The sequence below is a fragment of the Gavialis gangeticus genome, unplaced genomic scaffold, assembly GCF_001723915.1.
Source record: "Gavialis gangeticus isolate Ggan-Ray unplaced genomic scaffold, GavGan_comp1, whole genome shotgun sequence".
NCBI lineage: Eukaryota > Metazoa > Chordata > Crocodylia > Gavialidae > Gavialis > Gavialis gangeticus.
Window position 1 is genome coordinate 12,411,364 of NW_017728980.1, and position 27,321 is coordinate 12,438,684.

Below are 27,321 nucleotides of genomic sequence, written 5' to 3' on the forward strand. Positions count from 1 at the left end.
TGGTTACGTCTGCCTCTGCCTCAGCCCAGCACAATTCAGGTGCTCTCCTCCCCCTCCCAGTACATCCAGGTGTGTCATTTAGCACAGCCTTGCCTCCAATCCACCTCCCTCCCTTGCGGAGAGACAACTGGCAAGGTTAATTCAAAGAGAAGAGCCAGTGGAGAGACCTACCCTCTTCTCAGGGGCTGAGGAAGGAGCGAGGGTGAGAGAACAAGTGGTGGAGAAGAGCCAGCTTGCAATGGAAACAGGGAGCGCAGCCAGGACCAACGGCACCGCTGTGAACCAAGAGGATGTGAAGAGCCTGTCCAGCCCGAAGCAAAATGGAGAGGAAACCAAGAAGTCCACCAGCCCCAGCAGGGCCCAGGAGACGGCGAAGAGCACCGGGGGCTCGTCTCTGGAGACGGGGCAAGCGAAGAGCTCGCTCTTCCCTGGCGGGGAATGGAAGAGGCCCATCATCCAGCTGGTGGAGTCAGCCGATGAGAAGCGGTCGAGCTACTTCAGCGTGGACTCGGGGGACGCCAAGAAGTTGCCGTACTCAGGAGTGCAGCTGGGAGACTTCAGGAAGCCCCCGCTCTCATTCACAGAGAAGGGGGACTTCAAGAAACCCTTCCTGGCAGCAGAGCTGAAGAAGAACTTCTTGGCCAGCGATGGGGAAGGAAGGAAGCCACTGTTTCCGAGCTCGCAGTTTGGGGACCTGAAGAAGCCGTCTCTCCCTTTTGTAGAGACCGGGGACCTGAGGAAACTCAACTTCAACCGGCCTGAGCGCGTGGCCGGGTCAAGGCCCAGGGCGAAGCTGGAAGACGTCCTGTGCGACTCCTGCATCGACAACAAGCAGAAGGCCGTGAAGTCCTGCCTGGTGTGCCAGGCGTCCTTCTGTGACCTGCATCTCAAGCCCCATCTGGAGGGCGCCGCTTTCCGGGATCACCAGCTGCTGGACCCCATCAGGGACTTTGAGGCGCGGAAGTGCCCGGTGCACGGGAAGACCATGGAGCTGTTTTGTCAGACCGACCAGATGTGCATCTGCTACCTCTGCATGTTCCAGGAGCACAAGAACCACAGCACGGTGACGGTGGAGGTCGAGAAAGCAGGGAAGGAGGTAACGGTCCTGGCTGCCCTCTCCTATTCTTCTTTCCCTTCATTCAGTACTAGGTCGCTGCCTTTCTGCTCTCTCCCAGCGACTTAGAGACTCAGCGGGGAGGCCAAGGGTGGAGGGCATAGCAATCTTGCACTCACTTTGGGTGTGGCAGTTTGGCATTCAGGGGTCCAGTCCCTGTTGTTCTTGCTCCATACTTGGGAAAGGCAATTTAGACCTGTCGTGGGTGTGGGTGTGGAGGAGGGTCTCAAGGTGGGTAATGTGAAAATAAGGTATTTAAAAAAGCCGGGATTGCGTCTGCCAAGCAAAACGGTGGTGGCAATGTTTCTGGGCTCATTTGCCCATTGAGATAATAACGTTGAACCCCAACTATGGAAAGCCTTGCTTGATGCTGCGTTAGGGAAGGTAACAAATGCACTGGAGCATGACTGCAAGATGCAGAAGCTCACAGGGCTTGAGCTTTAATGCAAAGGCAGTCTGCCGAAGAGCGTAGTACCCCCAGGCTAAACACAGACCCTCTGGCCTTTGATTTGTTTGCCTGCTGCTTGCTTTCTGGACACGGGTATTGTTGCTATTACAAGAGCAGTCTCCAGATGGACCAGGGCCCTCTTGTACTAGGTGCCGTATATGTACGTTGCAAGTTTAAGAGACAAGGCAGAAAGAAGAAATCACCCTTCCCCATTTCACACGTGGTCTCCCCTGGCACAAGTAGGTCAAGGTTGCATACAGCCTGTGGCAGGATCTGGAGGTGGTGCCAGATCTCCCAAATATCATCGCCGCGCCTCCGCCCACCAACCCATCCATTCTGGGAGTGTTGTTAGATCCTCCGACGCCGCGGTGAGCAGATGATGATACAGAAGCTTGTACGGGCAGAATGACCAGTTCTTCAGTAACCCCAAATACAGAGATGTGATTTAATCCTTCCCAGGGCTGAAGGGAAGGAAATCCCTAAACCTTCTCAGTGAGGGCCAGAGCAGCAGCTTCCTGAATGAATCTCAACCCATCAGCCATGGTAGGGAGGAAGCAGAACGGAGTAGGAGGCTGCCCAATTTCCATGCCCTCTCGCTCCCATTCCCAGTATACTGTCCTCGTCTGGCTGCTCTTTGCACCCAGCTTTGTTATAACTTGCTCCGTATCTCTGCGACTCTTTGCATAAAGAAGCCCCCATTGAAATCCCTGCAGGGCTTATTTCTTCCGCAGTTAATTTCATGCCTCCTCGTTCACACATTTCATGCCAGCTCAAGCAGCTTGGTAGCATCTGCCTTGCGTCCATCCCCTTAAACGTTGCATCTAGTCTCTCTCAAATCTCGGTCTTTTCCAAAAAATACAAGCCACCATGCGTGCCTCTAACTCATGGTTAACTCCCGTCTCCAAACGACGCGGGATTTCCTGCCTGCAAACAGGGAGCGGGGCAGGAAAAAAAAAAAAAAGCTGTTGCTGGAAACTTATCCGGGGCTTCCTTTGATGTCTGCTCTCTTTACATTCTTTCTTGGCTCTCATTAATATTGCACCCAAGCCCCAGAGGCATCCCAGATGCATTCCTGAAAGGTGTTATTTCTCTTGATTCTATGCTTAAGGGGTCTGGGGCTTTATCAGGATGAATCACACACGCACACGTTTCTCTAGACTGCAGCGCCTGGTCACGTTGCAACTCGAGGGAGTTTTGCTTGTTTGGAAGTCAAGTAGCATGGCTGTCGTCCACTCACGCAGACTTGGCCCAGGACCTGATTCCTTTGCTCCAGGGTGAACCACAATGAAGCCTGAGCATTGGAAAGTACCCACATGAGCAGTCGGCTTTGCTCGCGAACTGGAGAGGTCAATTCACTCAAACGATGCTAGGCCCATGCACTGGAGTCTGGGATGCGGTCGCATGCAACCAGGCTCTTACACCTGTTGTTTCAGGGCAAGGGAGCTCTGCAAGGATCTTCCTTTTCCTGGAATCCATTGAGATTTTATCCTAATTAACACAACCCTCTGCGACACATGGGGAGAGTTAGATGGCGTTCCTGCCCGCATGCCAAGTTGGTGCTCCTCTCAGGCCAAGAGGGGGGTCAAACCCACATGGCCCACCTCTCCAGTGGCTTCCCTGATGGCCAGGCAATAACTAGGTTAGGGTGAGGACATGCTTCATCCAGACTGAGGATGTGCAGAAAGAAAGGCCAGAGAGTGGGCCTGACTCTGCTGCCCAGTGCCAAAGGCGGTCATGAATTGCTCTTGCTCCCAACATACTTTATGTATTTTATCCTATGACTTTTTAATGCAATCCTCAGGCCCCCTCTGGGCTAATCTTAAAGTAAAGAGCAAAACCTCCTCAGGGCCAGGCCATTAAAAAGGGCAAAGCCAAGACAAGCAGGCTGCGTTGTGAAGCGACGAGGCCTCTCAGCAATTCACACACACACGCAACCCTCCAGCAAAACTGATGTGCCAGCCCAGCGCTTCCAAAACGGCTTGTGGAAAGGACCCTCCATTCATCAGCTAGTTTTGCAGGCATGTCTTTCAAACAAGGAAGCGTTTGGAAACACCCTGCAGCCACGGATCTGTAAATAGCACAGCCTTGCTGTCCTCCAGCCTCACGTCGGGTCATTTCTAGTGCTTTGATTTTCTTTTGTTCTTTACAGGAAAGTTTGCATTGTCTTGTAGGCTTACTGAGGTGGTTGGAACTGGACACACAATGACTGGAGCTGGATGCTCTGAGTCTCAGCGAAAGGACTTCTAAAGGGAAGTCTTTGAACAGGCTGAGCTAGGCTTTGAAGTGAGCAGTTCATTGAGGGCCCCCGGGAGCTTCCCGTCTCTGCCCTTCCTGCACTGTTCCAGGCTGTCTGGTCATGAAGCACACAAGAGCATAGTGTTGTGCCCGGGGGAGGAGGTGGTTGTTTCCTCCCCATGGCTGCAAGGTTGGGGAATGGTTTGTTTTGCTACGAGACCTTGTCTCCACTGAGGAGCTCTGTGCTTCCCAAGCCACCATCCTAATTTAGGGCTATAAATACTAACCCAGTAGAGAGATGGGGCAGGGGGGATGCATGCTGTACCAGGGTTGTTAATCGTAGCTTGAAGGCTGAGTAAGCAGCATCACTGCCCGTGGTGATTTGAGCAGCTTTGCTTCTCCAGAGTTTGCCCAGGGCTGAGGGGCAAATCTGTGAATGCAGGACAGACTGAGAAGCAAGGTGAAGCTTCTGAGTTTCAGGGACAGGGTCCCAAGAGGATGGGATCACCTGGGTCCCATGTCTAATATGATGGTAACATGATGCCCGCATAGCAAAACTGAGTTGCATCCTGAGGCAAGACCCACTATCCACCATCTCCAACTATAGGCTCTCGATACTGGGGCTGCTCCAGTCAGGATGTGGGTCGATAAATTAGAAAGCCATTCTTATATCTCCTTAACATCACTGTCCATCATCTGTTTCTCAGTTCTCAATAATGGATGGATTTTCTCCCTTTCCTCCTGCCTCTTGTTGCAACCATTTGAACTCTATGACTTAAGAGATCTCCCTCAAGCCAGACTCAGCCTTGCTTCTAGCCATTTTGTATGCCCCCCCCCACCCCGACAAATATGCCAGACGGTGGGTTTGGACCCTAGGGAGTGACTTGACATGAAGCTGCCCTTAATGGCATGGAGCTGGTATATGTCCTCCCCCCCATGAGCCCCTTTTGTAAGGGAGAGCTGGGGTGTCCATGTAGTTGGGGCCTCCCAGACAGCTCCCAAACAGGGAAGGCATGAATGTATCATGAAGCCAACTTTCTTCCTCACACTGTGCACTTTCCCCTACAAAACCTGGACCTTTGCTTTCAGCTGAGGTGTTGTTTCAGTTCCCTTCTTTCTTTGAGTTCATTTTTAAATTCTTTCCCCTATTCTTGAGCACGAGCAATTTTAACATTTGCAATGACATGCACTGCCCGCCCCTTTTACAAATCCCCCCTCTCAGAGTACCTGGAAGTACTCTACCAAGCTTCAGTCCACTCTCCACCTCCCTGCTCATTTTCCTTGCCTCTTGATGGCATCTTCAAAAACACCTTTTCTCTCTGCTCTTGACTTTGGCATTTTGACCTTAATCCACCTTGGAGAAGTGACAATATTTGGATTCTGATGACTTAAAGTGCCTACGTAACTTCCCTTGCAAGTGGCATCCTTGCCTTAAACTGTTTTGTAGAAATTTGCTTGAAAAGCTGCTGCACTCCGCCTGAAAGGTGGCCGCATTTCATTGCTGGATGATACAACTTATATGCTGCCCTCGAAATAGCTTGGCAAATCCCTCTGGGACATATTTTTTAATTAAAAAATTCCATATGAGCATCTGATCGTGATCCCTGTTATCCATCCATTAACTTAAATTCTCCCTACAGCCTTTCTATCTAGTGCCCATTTCAGCCCATCCCCACCTATAAAAGAGCTGCTCATCCTGGGTGCCCTACAGGCCTTCTCGTAATGCCAGGAGCTCTTATGAGGAAGGCCAATTTTCAGGTTCTGCTCTTTCCTTGATGAACCATTAATTACTATCCTGGTAGTTCATGGAAGCTCCTTGCTTTACAGTTTCAGTTTTGAACTTGATGGACTACTGAGCAGGGGTGGAGTTTTGGATCCAACATGTTTTCCATCCGGTAGCATCCTTTCTCTTTGCATGGGTGGCCTAAAGCTGGAGACGACATTGCACAATGAGAATGAGGGAGATCAAGGGACGGTGGGGAGACTCCTGGGTGGTCAGGGACTCTTCTGGCATGGGTTTCTGGTGGCCTAAACACAAGCCAAGGAATGAAGTCTCCTGTGTTCCTATGCTGAGATCCAACAAAATCCCTTTTCTGATGAGAGACTTGCCTGGTTTCTATTACTACAACATCTCCCCCAAGGCCAGCCTTCTCATTTTCTTCCTTTCTGTATATGATATTATCTGACCCTAATAGGTTAATGATCTTGATGCCCCACCCCTAGCTACTTCACCCTTTCATACCCATGCTACTAAACCCTGTTAGATCTCCAGTTGTACCCCAGGTCCTAGGATCCTTCCAGTGGGTTTGGGGACTGTTTCAGAGGACCAGGATTTTCAGATGCCCACAAATGAACACTGCTTTAAGAAAGACATTTAGTGGGGGGAAACAGAGGCAATTCTTACATGCACTGAAATACTCTGGAGCAGCGTTGACCTGACAGTTAGATTTAGGATCTGTGGGGTTTTGAGACCAGGTAGAGTTTGTCTGAGCTGCAGCTGATGCCGGGGGTGTAAGAGTTGCACCACTGCAAGAACCTGCATGGATGCTGAGGTGGGGAAGTCTAGCAGCCCTCCGACGTGCACCAAGTGCAAAGGAAGACCCGTATCACAGCACCTGTAATGGGCAAGTCCCAGTGGCAACCTTTCTGCAAACCTCCTCCCCAGCAAACAAATCACATGCACGAGTGCTCATGGGAAGCCAGCCTGAAGGGGCTCTCAAAAGCATCCAGGCAAAGCTGCTGATCTAGGCTGAGCCAGTGTTCCCCCCCAACCCACCCCCCACTTTCATTTTCCACTGTTCAATCACAACATGAAAGCCCTCAAACCTGGGCAACTTAATCCAGGATCCTGTCTAAACAGAATTCCTGCCGGAGGCACCATGTCCCAGTTGCAACACGAGTTCAACGTCATTCCTTAATTACATGCAAACTCTTATTGCTGCAGAGGCACGCCTTGGGTTGGGCCCTGCATTACAAATGCAGCTGAATTTTGAAATAGGCCTTCCAGCTAATCACTCCAGCTTGATTAAAAGCAGCACCATTCCCAATCCCACCCTAAGCCAAGCAGAAGCTGTGCTTAGGAAGCTCCGTGTCCTGACCCAACTGGAGGCACTGGGATCTTGTCCAGCTGCCAACCTGGGATGTCCATGAAAGTGATGCCAGGAACCTGTAGCTCCCAGCCATCATGGTTCAGGGCCAAGCACATAAGTAAAAGCAGAGCATCTCTTTGAAGTGGGCCACCAGCACTGGCTCTCATGGGTCTCCTTCTCTCCCCTCCCGCAGGCTGAGCTCTCGCTGCAGAAGGAGCAGCTGCAGCTGAAGATCATCGAGATCGAAGATGAGGTGGATAAGTGGCAGAAGGAGAAGGACCGCATCAAGGTGAGGATGGTGCAGTCTCCTCGTCCTTCCCCTCCACCCCCGTCTCCTCACACCCTGTCCCCATCTGTCACTCTTTTCCCCTCTTCCCCACCTTTCTCTCTGCCTTTGCCTAGTTCATATTTCTCTTCTAGCTCCACTCTTCTCTTCCCCTCTTCACCTGAGCGACCGTGTCCATTTTACAGATGGAAGAGCCATTCCCACTCCAGGTCCCTTGTGACAAGCCCGGCAGGAGACCAAGGGCACAAAGGGTCAGGGGCCTTACCTATTTCCCTGCCTTGGTTACCATGTTCTCACCTCATCCGCCCAAAGCAAACCTCCGCTTCGTCTTTACTCTTCACATTTTGATAATGTTCCCCAAGACGTTCCTCACCAGATGAAGCCACCACCCCAGAATGGGTGCAGTCGTACCATTATAACAGTGCCTGGAGTGGCTTATTTCTGTGGAGGTATAAGGCACCTTTTACAATGCCACAACCACGCGACAGGATGCAAAAGCTTAACCACATCATTTAAACCACAGCTGTGCTCACTGAAATGTACTGGTACCAATCTAGTACACCAGGTCCAATGATTGCATAAAGCCTCCTCTAGTACAGGTTAAGAATATTTTGAGTAGTTTTTTCCTCCTTTCATTATTATTCTGGGAAAACTAGCCTGTACAAGGAGGGCCATATTATCCAGGGCCGTTCTCTCCATTTCAAAAGGGCCACATTTGTAAAGGTTTTGATGCAACCTGGGCGCATGCATCTCTATTTGGTTTTCAAATATCATGTAAGGGCTCAAGTCTCTTTGAAAGGAGAGGGAGCTTCAATTTTCATGTGCCTAAGATATGCTTGCAAAGGGGATTCAAGTGCTTAATTAATCGTGCCTTCCTCCCATTAGAACTTCACCACCAACGAGAAAGCCACGGTGGACCAGCATTTCAAAGAGCTGGTCCGTGACCTGCAGATGCAGCGGGACGAGGTGAAAGCTGCCTTGGAACAGAGGGAAAAGCTAGCGAGTGAGAACATCAAAGAAATTGTGCAGGAGCTGGAAGAGAGGGCCAAGTTGCTGCAGGAGGACAAGGACACCAGGGACCAGATACATCAGATCAGCGACTCGGTGCTCTTCCTGCAGGTAAACCCTGGCATGGGGGAAAGGACAGAACAATAGCTGGGTCTCTGTCAAAGTCCCTGGAGATTACACCAGGTGGAACTCAACATTTTAGGGTCTCCCAAGAACAGACATTGCCTCGTACCCCTGATACGAGCAGGAGCTGGGACCTGACCCCTTGGCAACCACTTGCTCCGAAGGAGTTTGCATGACGTTGCTTGTTGCCTGGGCATTAACGTAGCTGACTGGCACAAAATCTAGCCCCCCAACCTCTTCAGGGCCCTGATGGTCCCTATAATCCATGATCACTAACCCCAGTCTCCTCTTCGCTCCCTCCGCATCCTGGCCCTTCTGTTGCGTGCCTCGCCCAATAACCTCCACCTTGTCTTGTTGGCAGGAATTTGGGACTTTGATGAGGAACTACGTCCCCCCGGCATCTCTCCCCACCTACAGTGTCCTGCTGGAAGGAGACGGCATGAGTCCTTCCATGGGGCTTCTCCGGGACGACCTGCTGAATGTCTGCATGAGGCACGTGGAGAAGATCTGCAAGGCAGACCTTGGCCGAAACTTCATCGAGAGGAACCACATGGAGAACGGTAGGGGTCCGGGAGCTTATGGACTCCAATTGCACTCAGAGCGGGTCCTACATCCGAGTCGTAGGGGAAGGAGCTCCAGCAGTCATTCCTACCGTGTGGGAAGACCACTGGGAGGGAGGAGCGTGATCTGCCTTTGTAAATAGCTCTGGGGTAAACTAATCTTGTATGGTCAGTGATGGGAGATGGGGGCTGGGGCTCGTTAGGCAGCTCTGGAAGAATTTAATGCACGTTTATTGCAGGGAGGCTCAGGGAGCGGGACTGCTTCGAGCTCCCTTGGGTGGTAGGTAGCATTAAAATTTCCGTGCCTAAATAGTCCAGTCCCCTTCCCCTCTGCAGTTCTGATTCAAGCCCTTCCCTATAGACACCCCAGGCTCTGAAATGTCCAGTGCCCCATGTAGCACAGGTGCATAACTTCTCAGAGGGAAACCAGGACGAGAGAGAAAAGACCCTACTTTGTCTTTTGCTCCCATGTTTCACGAGGTAAGCAGGATCAGACCATGTCAGCTCTCAGGTGGGAGCCTTGGAGGGGGATTGCTAGTTGGGATTTATGGGTGAGTAGAACAAGCATGGGAGCCGTAGCCATATACCATGTGAGGAAGCACTGAGGTCCTTTTGGCTGGACTCAAAACTTTTCTAAGGGGAGCAGTGCTAACCTTGGCATTGTTCAAGTCCCAATTCTGTTTTCAACAAGCTGCGTGCCATCTGATCAAATTACTCACGAGATACATAGGGGTGAATGCCTTTCTCCCCTAAACAGCAGTGAGGCTGCTGTAGAATATCAAGCAGCAGGTGCATTTCAATAGCACCATGATCTCCCAGGATGAAAAACCAGCTCTGTGCACAGAGCCAGCATAAAGCAAGTAACAAAAGACTTCCCAGGCCACCAAGTCCATTCCCCTACTATTGCAGGCAGCTGCACCGCCCTCGAGTCTTAATGCACCCCAAAGTGAGCTCAAATGCAGCATGCGCTTTATGCAAGGTAGAAACGACAGGCAGACCATTAGGCTGGGAACCCTGTGCTCAATTCCCACCTCTGACACACACATCGAGCGTGACCTCAGCTGACTTTCAGTCTCCATGTTTATCATCTATAGTACGAGGATAAAAGCATGTTCCTACCTCGTAAGGTCTTGGGAGGCTAGAATCCATTACTGACTGAAAGGCTTAGAGACTAGGATGGTGAAGATCGAGTACTGGTCTGGACCTCACAGAGGCAAATTACTCCTCATTCACACCGAACAGGGTGCAACACCAATAGTGTGGCGCTGGGCTCCTACCTGCAGCTTGTACAACGGCTCATGCAGCTCTTTGAAACGACTCCCAACAAAAGCTTCCATATAAATGCAAGATCGTTATTTCATTAAGATCGGTATCAAACAGCCAACAGCCCACCTGCATTTCTGAATAGCCTTTGGCTCTGCCAAAGGTCGCACAAACCTCTCCCAGCTTCTTTATAGCAAGACGCAAATTATCAGACGTGCCGGAGATTAAAGAAACAAAACAAACGCGTGGAATTGAATCACAAAGCTTAAAACAACACGGGATCTATTCCCGGATCATCAAACAACATTTCCTGCAGCTTCTGTTTCATGAATCAGCCTTTCTGACATCCATGATTTAGAATAATAAGAACGAAGGTTGTGTGGGACCAAGGTAAAATTGGAGCTAAAATGAAAGTATTTATTGAACATCAGCCTGCTGGCTTTGTGCATTAGAGAAAGACAGTCCCTGTTCCCAAGGAGCCTACATTTAAAATGATTAATTAACATTTGTATAGCACCATAATTTTGCATTAGGCACAAATAAAGTGGATAATACAGTTCAGCTCCATGGGATCAGATGTTCAAAAGAGCTCAGGGTCAGATTTGGAAGCGATTGGGACTTGCACTAAGGTCTGGTTTTTCAAAAGGGCTGGGAACTCGCATCCACAACCTGAATAAGGACCATAATTTTGAGTGTTCAGCACCCTGCATCACAATAGTCATAGCCAGACTTTCAAGCCTGTGCTGACATCTTTTACATATTTCAGGCAGAACACACCAGGGCACCAGACAATGGCTCAGATCCAAATGTCAAATAGCTTTTATGATTTCTTTTTTTTTTTTTTTTTTTGCAAACATCTTTTTGAAAGAAATGTTCAAGATTTCCCAACCAGCTTCGCCTATTTGCAAAACTTAGTGAAAGAGGTGATGCCTAAGCCAATAGGATGTATGCTCCCATTTGCACAAGTCATTTTTGAAAGCGTGATTTAGCTAAGTCACGTAGACGCAGATCCTCAAAGGCATTTATTTGGGCGCTGAATTCACCTGGAGTCACTAGGAGTTAACCACCTAAGCATCTTTGATGAGCTGTGTATCGGGTCTTGCTTATCTGTAGCAACCCCGAAGTGGCTTTATAAACAGGTTTAAAAGGCTTGACCAGTACTGTAGCTAAGGGAAGTGTGTGCAAAAATAGCAGCTACTGCACCACAGCGGGCAGCTCAGCTAGGGCAGTTGCCCTACATACCATTGCCACCCAGGTGCAGAGCAGGCCCAGTTATCAACAGCGTAATGGGCATCAATCACTGATCAGATACTGAAGAAGCCTAACAGTGTCCGGGGCTGTTGGGAACAGTTATTTAACATGACCCTAAATGAATTCACAACCCTCAGTTTCTATGAGCCACGGTTATGCTTGAAAGAGGGCACTGAGCAACTGCAAGGAAACAATGCCAAAATTACTTAATTAACTAGGGCTCCTTCTGAGTCATCATGAGAAACTTGCTTGCAATCTGTTTGATCTTCAAGGGTAACATTTGAAAAAAATTCCCATGGAGAAATATTACATTAGGGGGAATGAAACCTGTTTAATAGCAGACTGCAAAGAGACTCCATTCTCTTTTAGTTGTTATAACAGGTGCCTGCTTAATAGGCTGGCAGACAGGCAAGCATTCAGATTGTCATTTGCAAGGTTTAGAAACACGGAAATGAGTGGAAGCAAATAAACCAAAAGTTTATTTGCCAACTTAGGAGTCAAATGAATGTAACTAGCTGAACACAGGGGTGGAATTCAACTCTCTGAAGAGCTCATAGGAAGTTTATGCACCACTTAAGGCCTTAAAAGGAAGCAAAAATGGGATATAAACAACACGTAGGTCTATACTGCCTCTGCAAAAGGGTCCTTTTCACTACTTTAGAGCTAAGCCCAAGCCATAACTCCTGAGCTAAAGGACCTCTGGAACTGGGAGCTGTTTGCAACCTGCATCTAGGCATTGCATTTGTTTTTTCTAATGGGACAAATTTATCCCCCATTGGTTTTAAAAAAGTCTCTTGCAATAGAGTGCTTGCAATTCCAGATCTGGCTCTGAATGCCAGTAGCTCAACACTGCAAACAGAAGAACCATATTCTAAATCGTTAAGCATTTTTCAATGCCCTTGTAGAAAAGACTCAAACCCAAAGGTTGGATGTGAATATTTCATGCCAGGGGCTTGGTCTTGGCCCCTTGGTACATGGCTGCAATGCAGTTTACACAGCTGCCCCAGGGAACAGGGAGATAAGTGGCTGCCTACAACAGACCAAGCTATAGTGGAGGCGATAGGAAATCTCACTGGGGCTGCAAGTTCGCCAGCTGTCGATACAGGTGACTGGAGACAGCAGGTGGTCATAAATATAGGCTGGGCTGTAAAACGTCAGCTTCCATAAAGTGTTGCTGCTTCCTGATCAGTGAGATTCCTGCACAGGGACTCATTAAACTCAATGCAGAGGGACGTTCCTCATCTGCCGCAAGAGCCAAACAACCAACTTTTGCCTCCTTTGCTGGAGAACGGCGCCAGCTTGGCAGCTCCAGAGAACAAAGGCCTTCGTTCTCCCGCAGAACAGATTGCCGCAGGCTGAGCAGTCAGTCAGCACCTCACCCCATGCCTCCAGCATCTTCTCACCCATCCTGTACGATCCCAGGCTTTCTGCCTTTGGAAACCAGGGTTGACTTCAGCTGCTGCTGCTCTTGGCATGTCTTTCCCAAGAGCCCCAGTGGTACAAGGAGCTTTGCCCTTTTATGGGGACCTCTTTTAGGCAGCTTTTTACCCTAAAAGATGCACAGGTCATGACTAGGTTCAGAGAGTTGCATGGAGTTTAAGTCCAGAAGTGACCATATTATCGCATCTAATCTGAACATCAGTAGGTCACAGGTCAATAGATCCCTACCCTGTTACTCCTCTACTGAGCCCAGTAAGACAAGGCGATCACAGAGGAATTGGCTTTTGGAGATTTTGAACCTTGGGTCCAGGCCTGTAGGACTCTGTGGGAGCATCCTCCCAGTGCCCTCTGCACCATGTCCTTGGTGTAAACTATGCAGCTCCTTCATCTCCACCTTCTTCGTTGATCCCTGCCACCAGCATAGGCTCAGTTTGAGAAACCAGTCCAGTAATGAAAGGGTTTGAGCCCATATCCATTCCCTATGGTTCTCACCCTCTCCTTGTGCTCAGCTTCATCCGCAAACCCAGCCCCAACCTCCCTTGTCCCGTCTTCCCTCACACATCTTCCCTTCTCCTCCCATGGATCCTCATCTCCCAAACTCTCCCTCCCCTGGAAAACAGACCAGGAACCAGCATGCCATTTGCTGCCACCCTGTTCATCACCTGCCTTTGGGTTGTACCCTCCTTCCCCACCCTGGGACTATGCAGATGGCAAGTTCTTTGGGGCAGGCACAGTCTCCCACCACCCACATTTCACAACAGTGCCACAGGTCTTGTTTTGTCCCTAGGCACCACCACGATAATCACAGTTAGGAGGTCAGCCCAATGCATGCAACCCCCGCGGAGGTGTGGTAGGGGCAGAGGCGGAGGCATACGCAATGGTGCCAATTTGTAAGGAGTCATTTGCTATGCCTCCTTCCAACATCAGGCCGGTATCATGGTGCCAGGCTGGTTCTCCAGGGCCTTGTCTCACACCCTTGATCTCTCTGGTGTTGCCTGCAAGGGGCCAAGTCACTGCCTTTCCTCCCTGTACCTCTTCCCCGAGGACCTGCTGCTGCCTCATCACTGGTTCTCTTATCCTCCCGCAAGCTGCATTTTGCAGCTGTGCAGCGAGCACAGCTGGACTGGGAGCGATGCAGCAGGGCAGATGAAGAGGGAGGCTGCTGTGCAGTCAGGGGCTCGGAGACCACAAGCAAGTGCATTGCTCTTCTTGATGAGGAACCCCAATTCCAAAGGGCCCTTTACTTTTGCAATTTCCATGCTCAAAGGGCATCTCTCCTGGGGGAATCGCCTCTCCCTCCAGGTACGGGGAAGCATCCCGGGCAGTGCTGTCCCCCTCTCCCCACTACTCTGACCCCCTGCTCACCAGGCTTTGCTCTGCCTCTCCAGGTGATCACCGCTACATGTTTAACAACTACGACTGGAACCAGCCTGACAGCCTGAAGAGATTCTCCATGTACCTGTCTCCTAAAGGTATTGCGACTCCCTTACGCTGTCTGTCTGTCCTCTAAACAGTGCCATTGCTGGGGATTTGCTTTCACTCGCACATTTTCCGTGACACTCCTGTCCCAGGAGAGCACTCAGGCCATGCATCAGGGCTGCCAGATGCCACTGCTCACAAGCCTCATTGATGTTGCAAGGAGGTGAACACAAGGGTCTGGGGGGCATCACGTTCATTAACAGGAAAAGGTGGGTTCTTACCTGGTGTGAGATCGTGGCTGGCGACCAGCAAGAAGGAAAGCTGTACTGAACCAAGGCACTTGTAGCTTCTGCACTTGCACAGGAAGTCAGGGTTAAATCGACTGTGGAGCAACGATACGCCTCCACCTGCTAACCTGTGTTGAAGCTACAAACAGCCTTGTCTTGAGACAAAGGGGAGCAGTGCAGAACATGTGGGACTGGGAGATTAGCATGCCTGGGGTCTTTGCTCAGGTCTGCCACTGATGGTGGGGCCTCCAGTGGACCCATACGGGTCAAAGGGCCTTCGCAGATTGAATATTGAACTCCTTGAGGTAGGAAAGGGGGTGAGACTGGGCCTCTGTATTTCACTGTTCATCAAGATGGTGACAGCTGGGAGGGTTGGGGCAGTTCTAGGAGCTGCGTGACAAGGGTAGCCCATCACTGAGATGTCCCCATGGAGCTGACCCGGTTGGCACAGCTGCCTATCGGGCTCTGCTCTGGAGCCTGCAGAGCTACCCCTGGGTTTGCCAGACGTTTACAGCTGCTGCTGGGCAAAAGCAGGCAGAGGACAGGCACCTGCAATGAGCAATGGCACTTCCCTGATGGCCAACACAAGTGGCCAGGCCCAGCGTTTAAGACTGCCTGCATGCACATGGGGCTTGATGCAAGGGTGGAAGATGAGCTGGATTCCCAAATTTGTCTCAATTCCCGCTATTCCTTTAAAGCCCATTCCCCTTCTCTCTTCTCCGTTCCAACCCCGGGCTCCACCCAGGGATGCACCAGCTGATCTCAGTGTAGGTAGAAGGGAAGCACGTGGCTGGACTGTATTGCCGAGAGGACAGGGCTCGTAGGAAGAAACTAACTCCCTCTCCCAGAGCAGCCTGCAAATCAGCCATATTCTTTCTAGCCTGCTGCCCTGCATCCACCCCTTGGGAAGCGAACGCAGCAAGATGAGGGTGTCGTAGAGCTCAATGCCTGGCATCAAGCTGCAGCTGGCACCTGGGACAATCCAGGCCAGCCACCAGCATGGGCACATGGGGCCACTGGGGATCTTGTACTGTGGTTGCTGGCATATGCCGAGATAAAGCATGCACCACTGTCTTCACTGGCATCATTACCCAGACCTGTTTGGCTGTGCAGACGCACTCTGGTGAGCACGGTGACTAGGACAGGAGACAGGCCGGGGACCAAGCCCTTCTCAGCTTTTAAAACTCCATCCGAGTTGTGCAGCCTGAGCCCACCTCTACCCAATAAATGATGCTTTAGTGGGAGCTGGAAATTCCCCACCGGGTACCTGAATACCTGTTCCAGGCAGCACCCGGAGAAGAGCAAGGACGGGTCCTTCCTGGCCACTGGCACTGAAGCATGAGACCCAAGTGTGTCGTACGGGGGCAAGTGAGGCAAAAGCCCTGCACTCCTCCCAGGGCTGCTGAGCTGTTGGCTCATGGTCGTGGAATCCAGTGATCCTCCACGATCACCATCCCCGTCCTCCCCTGTGGCCACAGCCCTGGCAACGGCAAAGGCAATCTCAGCCTTTTCACCTTAGTCTGCACAACAAAGCTTGAGTCTCATCAGGTCCAAGTGCAACCCTCTCCATGCCCACAGCTGTGCTGGTGAGGATGCAGCTAGAAGAGGGCTGGTGCCAGCTTAGCTGGGATGACAGCATCAGTCCCTGAAGAAAAAACCTCCCTTAGGCACGCGCTGCTGCATCTCCACTAGTGGGGCTTTGCCATCACGTCTGCAGTAGTGGACGTGCCAAAGCGCAAAGAAGCCTGTGCCGCAGCTGGGGAGTGACCTGGTATTGTTACCATTGCTCCTGGCAGGGAACAAAGAGCTCAGCTTCCAGAAGGGGCCTTGGGACCTGCTGCAGGGGCAGAAGAAACTGCTCCTAGGACACAGAGGAGAGGAAGCTTATAACTGAATACTACAAGCCGCGGCATTACCCAACCCCTGCAGGGGTAGGCGGATTTATCGTGGGCCGTAGAGGCTGCAGGCTGGCAAACACTCACTCCCAGGTGTAGCTTTTGCTATTGAGAGCCATCCCAGTGAAGTCAAAGGAGACACCTGTTGTACCCAACCCTACACAGGGCAGGGCGCAGACCCGGCTGAGCACTGAAGAGCCACGTCTGAGACCAGCTGTGTCCACTCTGCACAGCTCCCACCTCTTGGCATTTGCCATTTGCACGGGCTTTTGTATTTCTAAGCATCTGTAGTAATATATAAATATCTATATGTATCTATAGATATCTATGTAATATATAAATATCTGCCCCTCCTGCCAGCTCCCATATCTACATGGGAGCAAGGGGTTCGTTCCACAGCCCAGTTCCTCATTCGGTATTTGCTACACTTATGTTATTTGGGTCCTTATGTTAGTGCCCCGATTAGGCACGGGACCTGTGGCCGTGTGATTTAGGCACCCAATCGCCTACTTCACAGAATGAGCATCAAAAGGCAACTAGGCCAGGAACGAATATGTCCTGCCAAAGACTTGGACCAAAAAACCGTCCACCCAGAGAAGCCCCATCTAGCACCCATTGCAGGGATCACGACTGGGTTGTCCAGGACTCACTAACCCCAGATGGGGCTGGATTCATAGCCACCGCTCCTCACCGTGCAAAAGCCGACAGGAAGTTACCAGGCTGCGGCAATGGAAAGACCATAGCGGGCAATGGAAAATTTGGGAGCCCCTTACACAATGGGTGAAAAACGCAACAAACTTGACACTGGGCTTTTAGCTTCACAGCACAGAGCTTTCCTACTTAATGGAGAGGAGCTACTCCATGAGCTAGCAGCAGCAGTAGATCCTTATCCACTGGGGATCTGCCATTAGAGGGAGACAAGACACACTTAGCTACCTTATTACACGTTGCTGGCTGCAACGGGATGGTCCCAGGGCTGCAGTGATCTACCCAGGACCACCCAGCTCTCCCACTGCAGCAGCGAGTCAGGAGAGGAGCAGCACCCCTGCCTCTGACCGCACCCCTGATGTGGACTCCCAGCTCTGGGGGACAAGGGACTAGCCAGCCCCACTGGTAGTATCACCTGCATGGACCAAGCCCTTTTTTCTTTCAAATGCACTCGTGCCTGTTGGGCTGGGTCCCAGAGAGGCTCTCTTCCTTGAGCTGCAGCAAGGAATTTACTCCCTGCATTGGGCAACCCTGGCCCTGGCTGCACACACCTGTGTTAATTATGCTGGCCATCCATGTGGGAGGAGGGGCAAATGGAGGCTGAACTGGCTCTGGCAGTTTTGATGCCCTGCCTGTACTTGCAGTCTGTCACCGCCCTTCTAGTGGAGTATCGAGGGCGCTGGAGCCCAAGGCTGCACTGCAGATTAAGAGGCTTCACGTTTTGCTGTGAAACCCAGCCATGGCACCCCACCGCATCCATGTCAGGCCATTGCTCCCTGCATTTGAGCACACAAGACTCTTGGAGACTTGCATTTGCCTTAAGTCTTTACCAGTTTGCAACCAGGCAATCAGTAGAGCCCCACAGCTTTGCTAAGCCCAGCCCTCCAGGGCTCTAGAGCAGCTAACGAATGAACCCGCACAACCAGCCCCAGGAGACGGGTGTAATTCTCCATATGCCACAAGCAGGGAAACAAAGGCACAGAAAGCAAAATGATGCACCCAAGGATGCCTGGCAAATCAGTGTCAGACTGGGGCAGGGCTGAGGAATTCCTGGATCCCCGGCTTGTCCCCCCTGCCCCTGCACACACGGTCAGTGCTGCACTGGCTAGTGCAGAGTAATCCTGGCAAAGGTTAATGGAGTCAGATGCATTTGCAAATCAGCCGTTTGCTCTCATCACATGGCAATGCTCCAGCCAGCCAGGGGCAGGGCCAGCCTGGTCTCACAGATGAACATCAATGGGGAGGTTATTGTCCCCAGCTCCCTGAGCTTTGCAAGAAAGCAGGGTGGGAGGGGGCTGGCCACAGAAAGGAGCCCACGCTCCTAAATAAAGCAGCAGCCCACTGGGTGGCAGCAATGTATTTCGTAGCCACTGTTCCCTCTCCCTCTGGTAGAAAAGCAGTGCAGGAGCAGAGCCCTGCCCTGGGCAGCCTGTCCTAGTGACCCCCAGGGGGGCAAGTCTATAGGGGGCAAGGAAGGTTCCCCTCTTTTTCACACCTCCCCTGAACCTCTCCCTCCAGGTGATGGGAAGTGGAGTGTGAGTAGGAGCTTTGTTCACGCGGCTCACGAGGGAGAGAGCATCCCCCTCTGCCCTGCAGCCTGGGAGGAAGGAGGGCTGGAGTGCCCTCCTGCTGCCTGGCCCCTGCTCTCGGGGTGGCTTCATCCCAATGCATATGGGACTGGGTCTGCTTCTGAACCAGTCTGTGAAGCAACACGAGGCACGGGCCTAGCTGGAGATCACCAGGGGCTGGTGGCTGAACGGGCTCCTCTCGTCTTGCAGGCAATTTCAACACGCGATCCTGGGAGTATTCCACCCTGCAAGCTACAGAGGAGGCTCTTGGTGCTGGCAACCCTGCCTTCTTGAAAGGTACCTGCACCTCCCGTGCTTCGCCCTGGCTTCCCAGCTAGCCCATTGCATGCCCAGCCCACCACTCCCCTTGTATGCAGCTCTGCCACCTGACATGTGCTTCTCCCGTGCTATGAACCACCCTATCCAGCTTGCCCATCCAGCTCAGACCATGGGTCTTCAGCTCAGCACCTACAGCTCCTTGCAGAGAATATTATCTGAGCATCTCTTTCACTGCAAGGCTGGGGTGCATCTTTCCTATGGTTACAAACAATGCAATGCATGGGCCCAGTCTCAATTAATCAAATAGATTTGCCATAGTTCCCCTCCCTTCTCTCCCCCTCCACCCTGAGATGCAAGCTTGTCAGAAGCGAGTGTCCCTGGTGTAAAATCACCATCATTTCCACTACGATCAAGATCAGGGCCCCGTGCTAGGTGCTGCACAAACACACAGAGCGTCGCTGCCCTTGTAATCCAGACACAGGAACAGGGACATGGGGGACCGGTTTTTCCATCACGCAGAGGGAAAATTCAGGTGCAGAGAAACTGAAGATGAGGTTTTTAGGAAGATCAAAGCCATCAAACTCATTAAACCCAGCACCTCAACATCTTACCATCTCTGGGCCTGTGTTGTGGAGCAAAGAGCCTGGGGGAGGATCAGGATTTCTGAGGCTCAGGTGGGTGCTTTCCCCACAAGGCTGTCCTTCTGCTCCCATGTGCATAGTGTTTTTAGCCTGCAAGGTCCTTGGGTCAAGGACTCTCTAATGGTTGTGCAGCACTTGGCAGAGCAAGGCCAGATTTCTGTTCAGTCCCAGGACAACACAGAATCATAGAAAGTGAGGGTTGAAGGGACCTCAGGAGGTCACATCTAGTCCAACCCTCTGCTCAAAGCAGGACCAGCCCCAACTACATCATCCCAGCCAGGACTTCATCAAGTCAGGCCCTAAAAACCTCCAGCGATGGAGATCCCACTAACCCATTCCAGTGCTTCACCACCCTCCTAGTGAGGGAGTTTTCCCTAATAGCCAACCTAAACCTCCCTTGCTGCAACTTGAGCGCATTGCTCCTTGTTCTGTCATCTGCCCCCACTGAGAATAGAAATATGATAAGAAAGATGATGAGTAATAATAAATGAGCTCTGCCTTGCAGGCCTCTGCCTTTCGTTGCGCTGCTATTGCCCCACGGCAGTTGCCCATCATGTGCTGTAGCCCCCGCTGAGGCATGGTACCCTCACCCCCATCTTCCTCCTTATTAAGGAAGCCGACTAGCAGCACCTGTGGGCGGCAGGGCCAGGTCAGCCCATGGGGATGCTCAATCCAGGTCATGCATCAAAGCCATCCCTGTTCACCTTCTGTGTCAAGTCCAGCCACTGGATTTGCTTCAGCAGCAAGGGTCTGCCTGCTCCAGGGCCCACCAAGAAGGTCACTAAGCCTCAGATAAGGTCTCAAAGGCAGAAGACCTTTGGTTTGCCTAGTCAGTCTAGTTTGTGATGCCCCAAATCCATCCCCAACCCAACACATATGCACCCCAATGCCTTCCCCAGCCAGAGTGCTGAGGCCTGTCTCCATCCAAAGACTCCAAGACTGAAGTCTGATGCTTACTCCAACACTTAATGTCTCCCACTAGCACCTGGCATGAGGTGTCCTCATCCCACCACCAGCAAACCTGCCCGTTCTTATACACGGGGAGTTCTGCAAAGGTTTCCACAGCTTCCCCCCACCCCATCCAAGCAAGACTGGATTTCAGACCCCCTTGGCAGCTCTGCAGACCCCAGCTGCTGCCCCGCTCTTGCTTCTGACTACAGGGATATGACACAATGAGATAAAATGCTGTTGACGCATTAGTTCTGCCTCTGCAATGCCCACTTGAAGTCTCTCTCTCCCCCCCCGCTGTGTGAGGCCCTGAAGTAACTCAGACTCTTTTCTCTTCTAGTAGGCAATGGCACCAAGCTGCCATTTCAGTTCTCCTCGATGGGACAGAGCTCACCTGGGGACTTCAGCAAGCAGTCTGATGGGAGCCTCTACACCAAGAATGGTACTGGGTTTCTGGGTCTGGAGCCATGTTCCCCTTCCCACCACCTGCTTCTTCTCCCACCCCTTTCTTATGGGAAGAGGTTGCAGTGCCGGACCCTGGGGAGGGCTCTCCATTGCTGCCCAAGTGCTACTGCTCTGTGCTGCAAACCCACATGGCTCTGCTTCCCTGCTGTGCTGTTCACCCTTTGGGAAGGGAAGTGCACTCAGGCAGGCCATGGCAAGGACCTAGTCCAATGAGCTGAGACAGCTCCACCAGTCCCTTTCTGGGTTTCTCAGTAGGAAGGAAGCATCTAAGTGTTCAGGCAGTTGGGAAGGAAGGATTCTGGCAAGCGCCGCTTATAACCCCTGCACTTTCAGGGCAAAATCCCAGTGCTCCCAGACACTGCTGGAGGAACAGTTCACTCCTCACCATCCTTTCACTGCCTACTGTTGGTTCAAGGACACATCAAGTAGGAAGAGGGCATTGTGATGGCCTCAGTGCATGCCAAGCAGAAGCAGGTCTGGTTGATTCATGGATGAAAGAGTTCAGGGACAGCCCATCACATGGTGGTACTGGAGCTGGAGCCGGTTCAGCGGGGCTGCTGTTGGCTCCGAGTCGGACCTGGACTGACGCTCCAGTGCCGTTAGTGCCTGCAGGGTTGCAGGGAGCCCTCTCCATCTCCAAGACTTCAAACTAAAGGTGGGACTCTGCAATGAGTACAGAGCCCACTGCAAGCCTAATTATGAGTAGTGGGGTTGGTACCGTTCCAGTGCATCCCACCCCAAAAACTGGCTGCATTTTGGCATAAGGCAGTGTGGGAGTTAAATGAGCGCAGCTTCCACTCCCTGCTTGCAAAAGACAGATCAACCTGTAACGGCATCACTCTTAATTGGCTATTTTGTATTGCAGCAGTTTACCCTTCAATAGTGAGGCACCAGTCTGCCAAGGTGACACCCCAGACATGGAAATCCTCCAAGCAGTCTGTGCTGGTAAGAAATAAAACCTAGATTTACCAATTCCTGGGGCTTCAGCAGAAGTACCACCTGTGGGAACACACAGACCTTTGCTGGCTGTGGCCAGGGGCTTTTGGATTTGGGGAAAGGAGAAAGGTTACACTTTCTCAATGAAGGTGTTTGTTGTATTTATGGGCAGCCATGTCATACAGACTGAAAGATCTAGATCTGGCTTCACATGTTGCTGGAAATCAGAACAACAAGAACCTAGGTTTCAGTTTAATACCATTTCAAAACCCAGTTGCATGGAAACTTCACTCAAGAGCTTGGTCCAATAGCTCTCAACTAATAATACAGCCATCACCTGGTCCTCTGCAATATTACAGTTCCCTGTATGAGTGTCACAGATAAGTCATCTGCAGGATCCAGAAAACATATGGCTGGGCCTCTGCACCATATAATCCAAGCATGAAAAGATCTCCCTTCCTGCTCGCACCCTTGTGTAGGCTGATGGAGCAGCACAGATCAATGCATGGCTTCCTGGGCTGCACGTATATGTGCAGATATTTTGCCACAAGACAATACCGGTATTGTAAATGCCCACCGCTGCTCACCATGAGCACAAACCAGCAGCTGTGCCCCATCAAAAAGACACAGGCACACTCCCCCGCCACGAGAGGTTTTGAAAGCAGGATTCTCTTTAATGGCTTGCTGAGCGTTGAGTCCTCAAGGCTGAGTCCCAGATTCACAGCTGGGATCTGATGCTTTATAACAACCACCAACACAAATAAAACACCTATCACAAGAGCTAGCCAGGCTGGACTAAGCGAGATGCAAAGCAAGCCCTGAATGCCCACCTCTGACCCTGCAGGATTAACAAACCCTTCACTTGAAAATGAAGCAGCACCACTCCATCCTGGCTCCTCAGCCTCCCTTACCTACACAGCATCTTTAACATCTTGCAAGGCCTGAATAAGGATCTCAAAAGGAGTTTTTTATTTTCAGTCTCCCTAAAGGGGATTGCCTTGGGAATGATCATGCATTTGCAAAACCTAGCCCTCTTCTTAGGAAAACAGCAAGCCAAGAGCACTTACCAGCTGGAAGACAGGAGAGCACCAAGCTGCTACCATTACAAAATGGCTGGCCCTGACTCTGCCCAATTTAAAGGTTTGGCTTCAGAAAGGCTTGTTGGGAGAAACAGCCCCAAGAGACACACCTGCAGTAGGGTGAGATAAGAGGCACCTGGTAATGATTGCTGCAACACGGTGGGATGGGGGTCTTGTCATGAGCTGTGCTGAGAGCAAGGGTGACTTTTTGGTTGACAAGAAACTGGGCTTATTTCATTATCACAGCTTGCACCTTTATTTATCTCTATGAGGCTGGGAAGTTTCCCTCGTACAGTCCCCGATCTCTCTCCCTCTCATGCATATAGTAGTTGGGGCTGTTTTCTTTTTACGGCTAATATTCACCAGATAGCCCTGAACCTACTGATTCAGCTGATAAATATGAGCATTAAACAGTCCCCAAATAGATATACATACTCTGGCCTGCAGGAGCTTTTATGGTCTACTGGGCCAATAATTTGGCTTTTAAAACAACCTTAAATATGTATTTAAGTAATCTACCTTCTAAAAGGCCTGTAAATATGAACGCTCACAACAGACTGCATTGCTTAAGGAGTGCCTGTCCTGTCGGCCCATAGACTTCTTTAGAGAGAAACTTTTTCCCCTCCCCCTGTTTTGAATTATGCTGGAAATTGGAGCTGTAAAGTAATAGGAGTGCAAATGCAAGGCAGCACTGAACAGTGGGTATCAGGAGTACGAGCAGAGCGTGATGTTCATTGATGTGAAGCACAAAGATGGACCAAAATGTTCCTATTCTGTTTCTACCAAACCCTGCCCGCGGTGGGGCTGGAGCCAGATCCCCTACCATGATGGATCTAAACCAGGATTGACACAGGGTTGCAAAGCCATGGCTGGTATTATTCCTCTCCCTACCCCAACTTTGTGAGATGCCTGGTGTCTCACTGCTTAGCGCGTTCTCACGGAGGCAGCAGTTTGCACAGACTTTGTGGTTTGTGGCACAGTGGTATGTTTTTGAACGGGCTGGGTCAGCATGTTTTAGAGTACATCTCACAAGACACAGCTACATAACTAGGAGGGAGCCATTTGGTTGACTTCCAGGTGTAATGCGCTGCCTTGTGGGTTGCAGTTAAGAGGACTGGATGAACTGGTTGATTGCATGATTATAGGTGGGTCTGATGTGGTGTGACAACCAACTCACGGGCTGTTGTGTTTTACAAGTGTTGCAACCTCAGGTCATTCAAGCCAGTGTTTTTTCCAATACACCTTAGCCAGATGTAGATAGAGGGGAGATGCTCATGGAGCTAACGGTGGGATGACTAGGAGCTGGGCTGGTGGGAAGTGGTGCAACTGGAAATACTGGTTCGTGGAGCTGGAGAAAAACTGCAAACAACCACACTGATTATCTGTCAGTGTTGTCTCATACTTGTACATAAGAGTTGGGTCATCCACCCAGCAAGCAGCCACACACTGCAAATAGCTCAAGGACTCTGAACACCCCGGAGGCCGAGTTTTGGCTCTCTGGGTAGCTAGGGACAATGAAGGGATCCGTGAAATCCAGAGGGTGACATTCAGCCCTGATCAGAGCCTGGCACCAAGTGGAGATACTGCTGCAGTCATGTCTGGAGGGATTGAACATGGGGCGTTGCTCCGTGAGCGGATGGCAGTAGGCATTAACCTGGGGTATGTAGAAGGGTGAATTGGATGCCTGTGGTCATGGGAAATGAAGGTAGGTCAAGAACTGGCCACACACTTGGCCTTGCCTTTACTCACATGCCCCAAATCCTCCCTTGCAGTCCCAGTACCGCCCCTTTTACGTCAACAAAGGCAACGGAGTCACCTCCAATGAGGCGCCTTGATTCCTGGGACCCACGGGAACAGCTGGAAGCACCTGGAGCCACGCATCAACAGAGGATATTCATGGATGTACCTGCTACTGTATTAACCTTGCTGCTGTAATCTCTGGGGGGCGGGGGGCGGTCTGCGCGAGGGGAAACGAGGACTGTCCCCAATTCCTAGTTGCCACGGGGCCATTTCCTGTTTCCCTTGAAAGCTCTGCCGCCCCAGAGACCCATAACCAGGCAAACCCTCCTCTGCTCTAGCCTCTGCACTGCCTGCCATGCACCACCACCCTCCCCGCTCTGCTTCTCTTGGGGAGCCAGGGATCTTGGGTGGCGTGCACATGGAGCCCGTTCCCTTGCATGCTAGCATGGCCCATTGCTTCCTGCTATCCCGAGTGCCTTTGCATGAACATAAACCATGCTGAGTGAGTTTTCAGTGCTAGCGTAGGAGGTGAAGTTGAGAGCCCTGCAGCCTGAAGTCAATAGCACAGGGAAAAGCAAGCTCCCTTCAGGTCCCTCTACACAGATATTTCCCCCTGACCTGTGTTTCTATCTCTGGGGGGTGGAGGGGACCAGCTCCATCCTTGGCACCCTTTCAGCCTCCTTGCCAGTTTTCTGGGGTGAGTCCTGGCAACTCATCTCCTGCCGGCTGCTGACCGACGAGCTGTCACTCGGGAGCTGCTTGCAGTTCCCGTGGCTCAGAGCCGGCTGGCAGTTGATAGCGGAGAGGCTCTGTATCCCATGAATTGCCACCTTTTCAAATTCAAGCCACTCCAGCCACCTTTTCAAATTAAAAAAAACACAAGGAAAATCCATGCTGCTAATGGAAGATTGATTAGATGTCGCAGGTGACTTTTTTATTTTCTTTTTTTATTCCCCGTACATGAAATTGGTCTGTGTATCTGAGGTCAGTTCTTTTTTCTCTGGGACAGGAATTCATACCACTTGGTTGCTTTTAGGGTAATTATTTCAGGACTTTATCCGTCCTCTGGATCATGATCACATGGGCGCTGCCAGCCAGGAACCGGGGCTAACGCGCCGATGATCTGAGTATTCCCCCTCCAGACGGTGGGATGGGACCGGTGCTGCTCTGTGACCATCAGGGCCCCATGTAGCCAAACATAGAGCATCGCCGCCTGCGAGGGGCCAAGCGATCTCAGCTCTCACTAGCTTCAATGTCTAGCAGTGGGGACTAGCGGCATGGTGCCTGGCTCTCTGACTACAAAAAGCAGCTGCTGAGCAAGGAAGCGAGGGCTCGCAGACTCCTCTTCATGCTTTGTTCAGCTTGGGTCTCTCTTGGAATCGCCTCCCCCCAACCCACGGCTGTACCCCCACGCCTGGCTGGGAAAGGTCGCACCTCCCGTATGCTGAAAATGATTTTGGAGCTAACCCTCTGCTTTTTAATCTGACACCTCCAACAAAACTTTGGAGGCTGAAAGATGCCAGCTCCTGAATAGGTGATATGCCACTCCTTTTCTAGGCGTGTTTTAAATAAAGAGGCCCAGGCGGGTGTGTGGCTTGGAAGGCGCTGGGATTGGGGATGTGGCTGTTTGGAGGAAAACGATCCTAGGTAGGCATGTGCGTGCACGTGAGAGCGATGCTGACAAAAGGCTGATTCGTAGCTCCTCCATCCAGGGGCCGTGGGGGTGGGAAACACACAGGTGCTCAAGCCACGCGCCCAGGCAAACAGCACACGATAACGGCATTTGTACAGGGAAGGGGCCGTGGTGCACTGGCTGGGGTGCCAGGACAGGGTACGCGAGAAGAGGATTTCCTCAGCTGCCTCACCGGCAGGTCGTAGGGATGTTCATGCTATTTTTGCTGAGCTGAAAGTCACTTAGACTATTTTAGCTTCAAGTTAGGCTTCCATGTCCTCCCAGGGATTTGTTTTAAGAAATGGATGGGATCCATCCCCCAAGCCCAGATTAAAAAAACACACAAATACTGGCGGGGGGGCAGCTCAGATCTGAATTGCACTGGAAGACTGGACCTCACCTGCCCCCTCCCCGAGCTCCCCCAGCCTATACATGCCCCATTCCCGCCCACTGACAACCCGCCGTGCCGCTGTCCTCCAGGGGCCTGATTCTGTAGGGCCCTTGGCTGCAGGGAAGCTCCTCCTGATTTACCCCCACATTTCAGCCAGCAGCCCTCGTTTGCCTGGGGCCCAACATGGGTCGGGTCGGGCTCTCGGTCAGACTGACCCTTGTGGGCTTGGGGAGATTTGCACGGGGGCTTTGAGGTGACTATTGCATGAGCCGTTGTATTATTTTGCCTGCCTCGATCAGCATAGCAAGCAGATCCTCCGCTACGCGTTCTGTCAGGCCGGGCCCATGGAAACAAGGTCCTTTCAGGGTGCCACTTGTGCTGCAGAAATAAAGGCAAAAGCCCCCTGTCTGCCCGAGGGCTGGGGATGGGATTCCTCCTGCTTCGGCATGTGTGTGTAAGTTGTTCGGGAGGAACAG

The 27,321-nt window shown here is 51.4% G+C and overlaps 1 protein-coding gene across 4 annotated transcripts; it reads left to right on the top strand.

Moving 5' to 3' along the window:
- Nucleotides 1-26,679, top strand: TRIM29 (tripartite motif containing 29). 4 transcript variants are annotated; one of them, XM_019510117.1, is made up of 9 exons: nucleotides 1-1,096; nucleotides 7,080-7,175; nucleotides 8,058-8,291; nucleotides 8,665-8,863; nucleotides 14,206-14,289; nucleotides 18,905-18,991; nucleotides 20,903-21,004; nucleotides 21,896-21,972; nucleotides 24,815-26,679. In XM_019510117.1, the coding sequence occupies exons 1-9, from the start codon at nucleotides 239-241 to the stop codon at nucleotides 24,875-24,877; spliced, it is 1,800 nt and encodes a 599-aa protein (XP_019365662.1). In that variant the 5' UTR covers nucleotides 1-238; the 3' UTR covers nucleotides 24,878-26,679. The 4 variants fall into 4 exon arrangements, with proteins under 4 accessions (XP_019365662.1, XP_019365672.1, XP_019365680.1 ...); XM_019510127.1 differs by having other exon boundaries at nucleotides 20,906-21,004; XM_019510135.1 differs by lacking the exon at nucleotides 18,905-18,991.
- The last annotated feature ends 642 nt before the right edge of the window (nucleotides 26,680-27,321 follow it).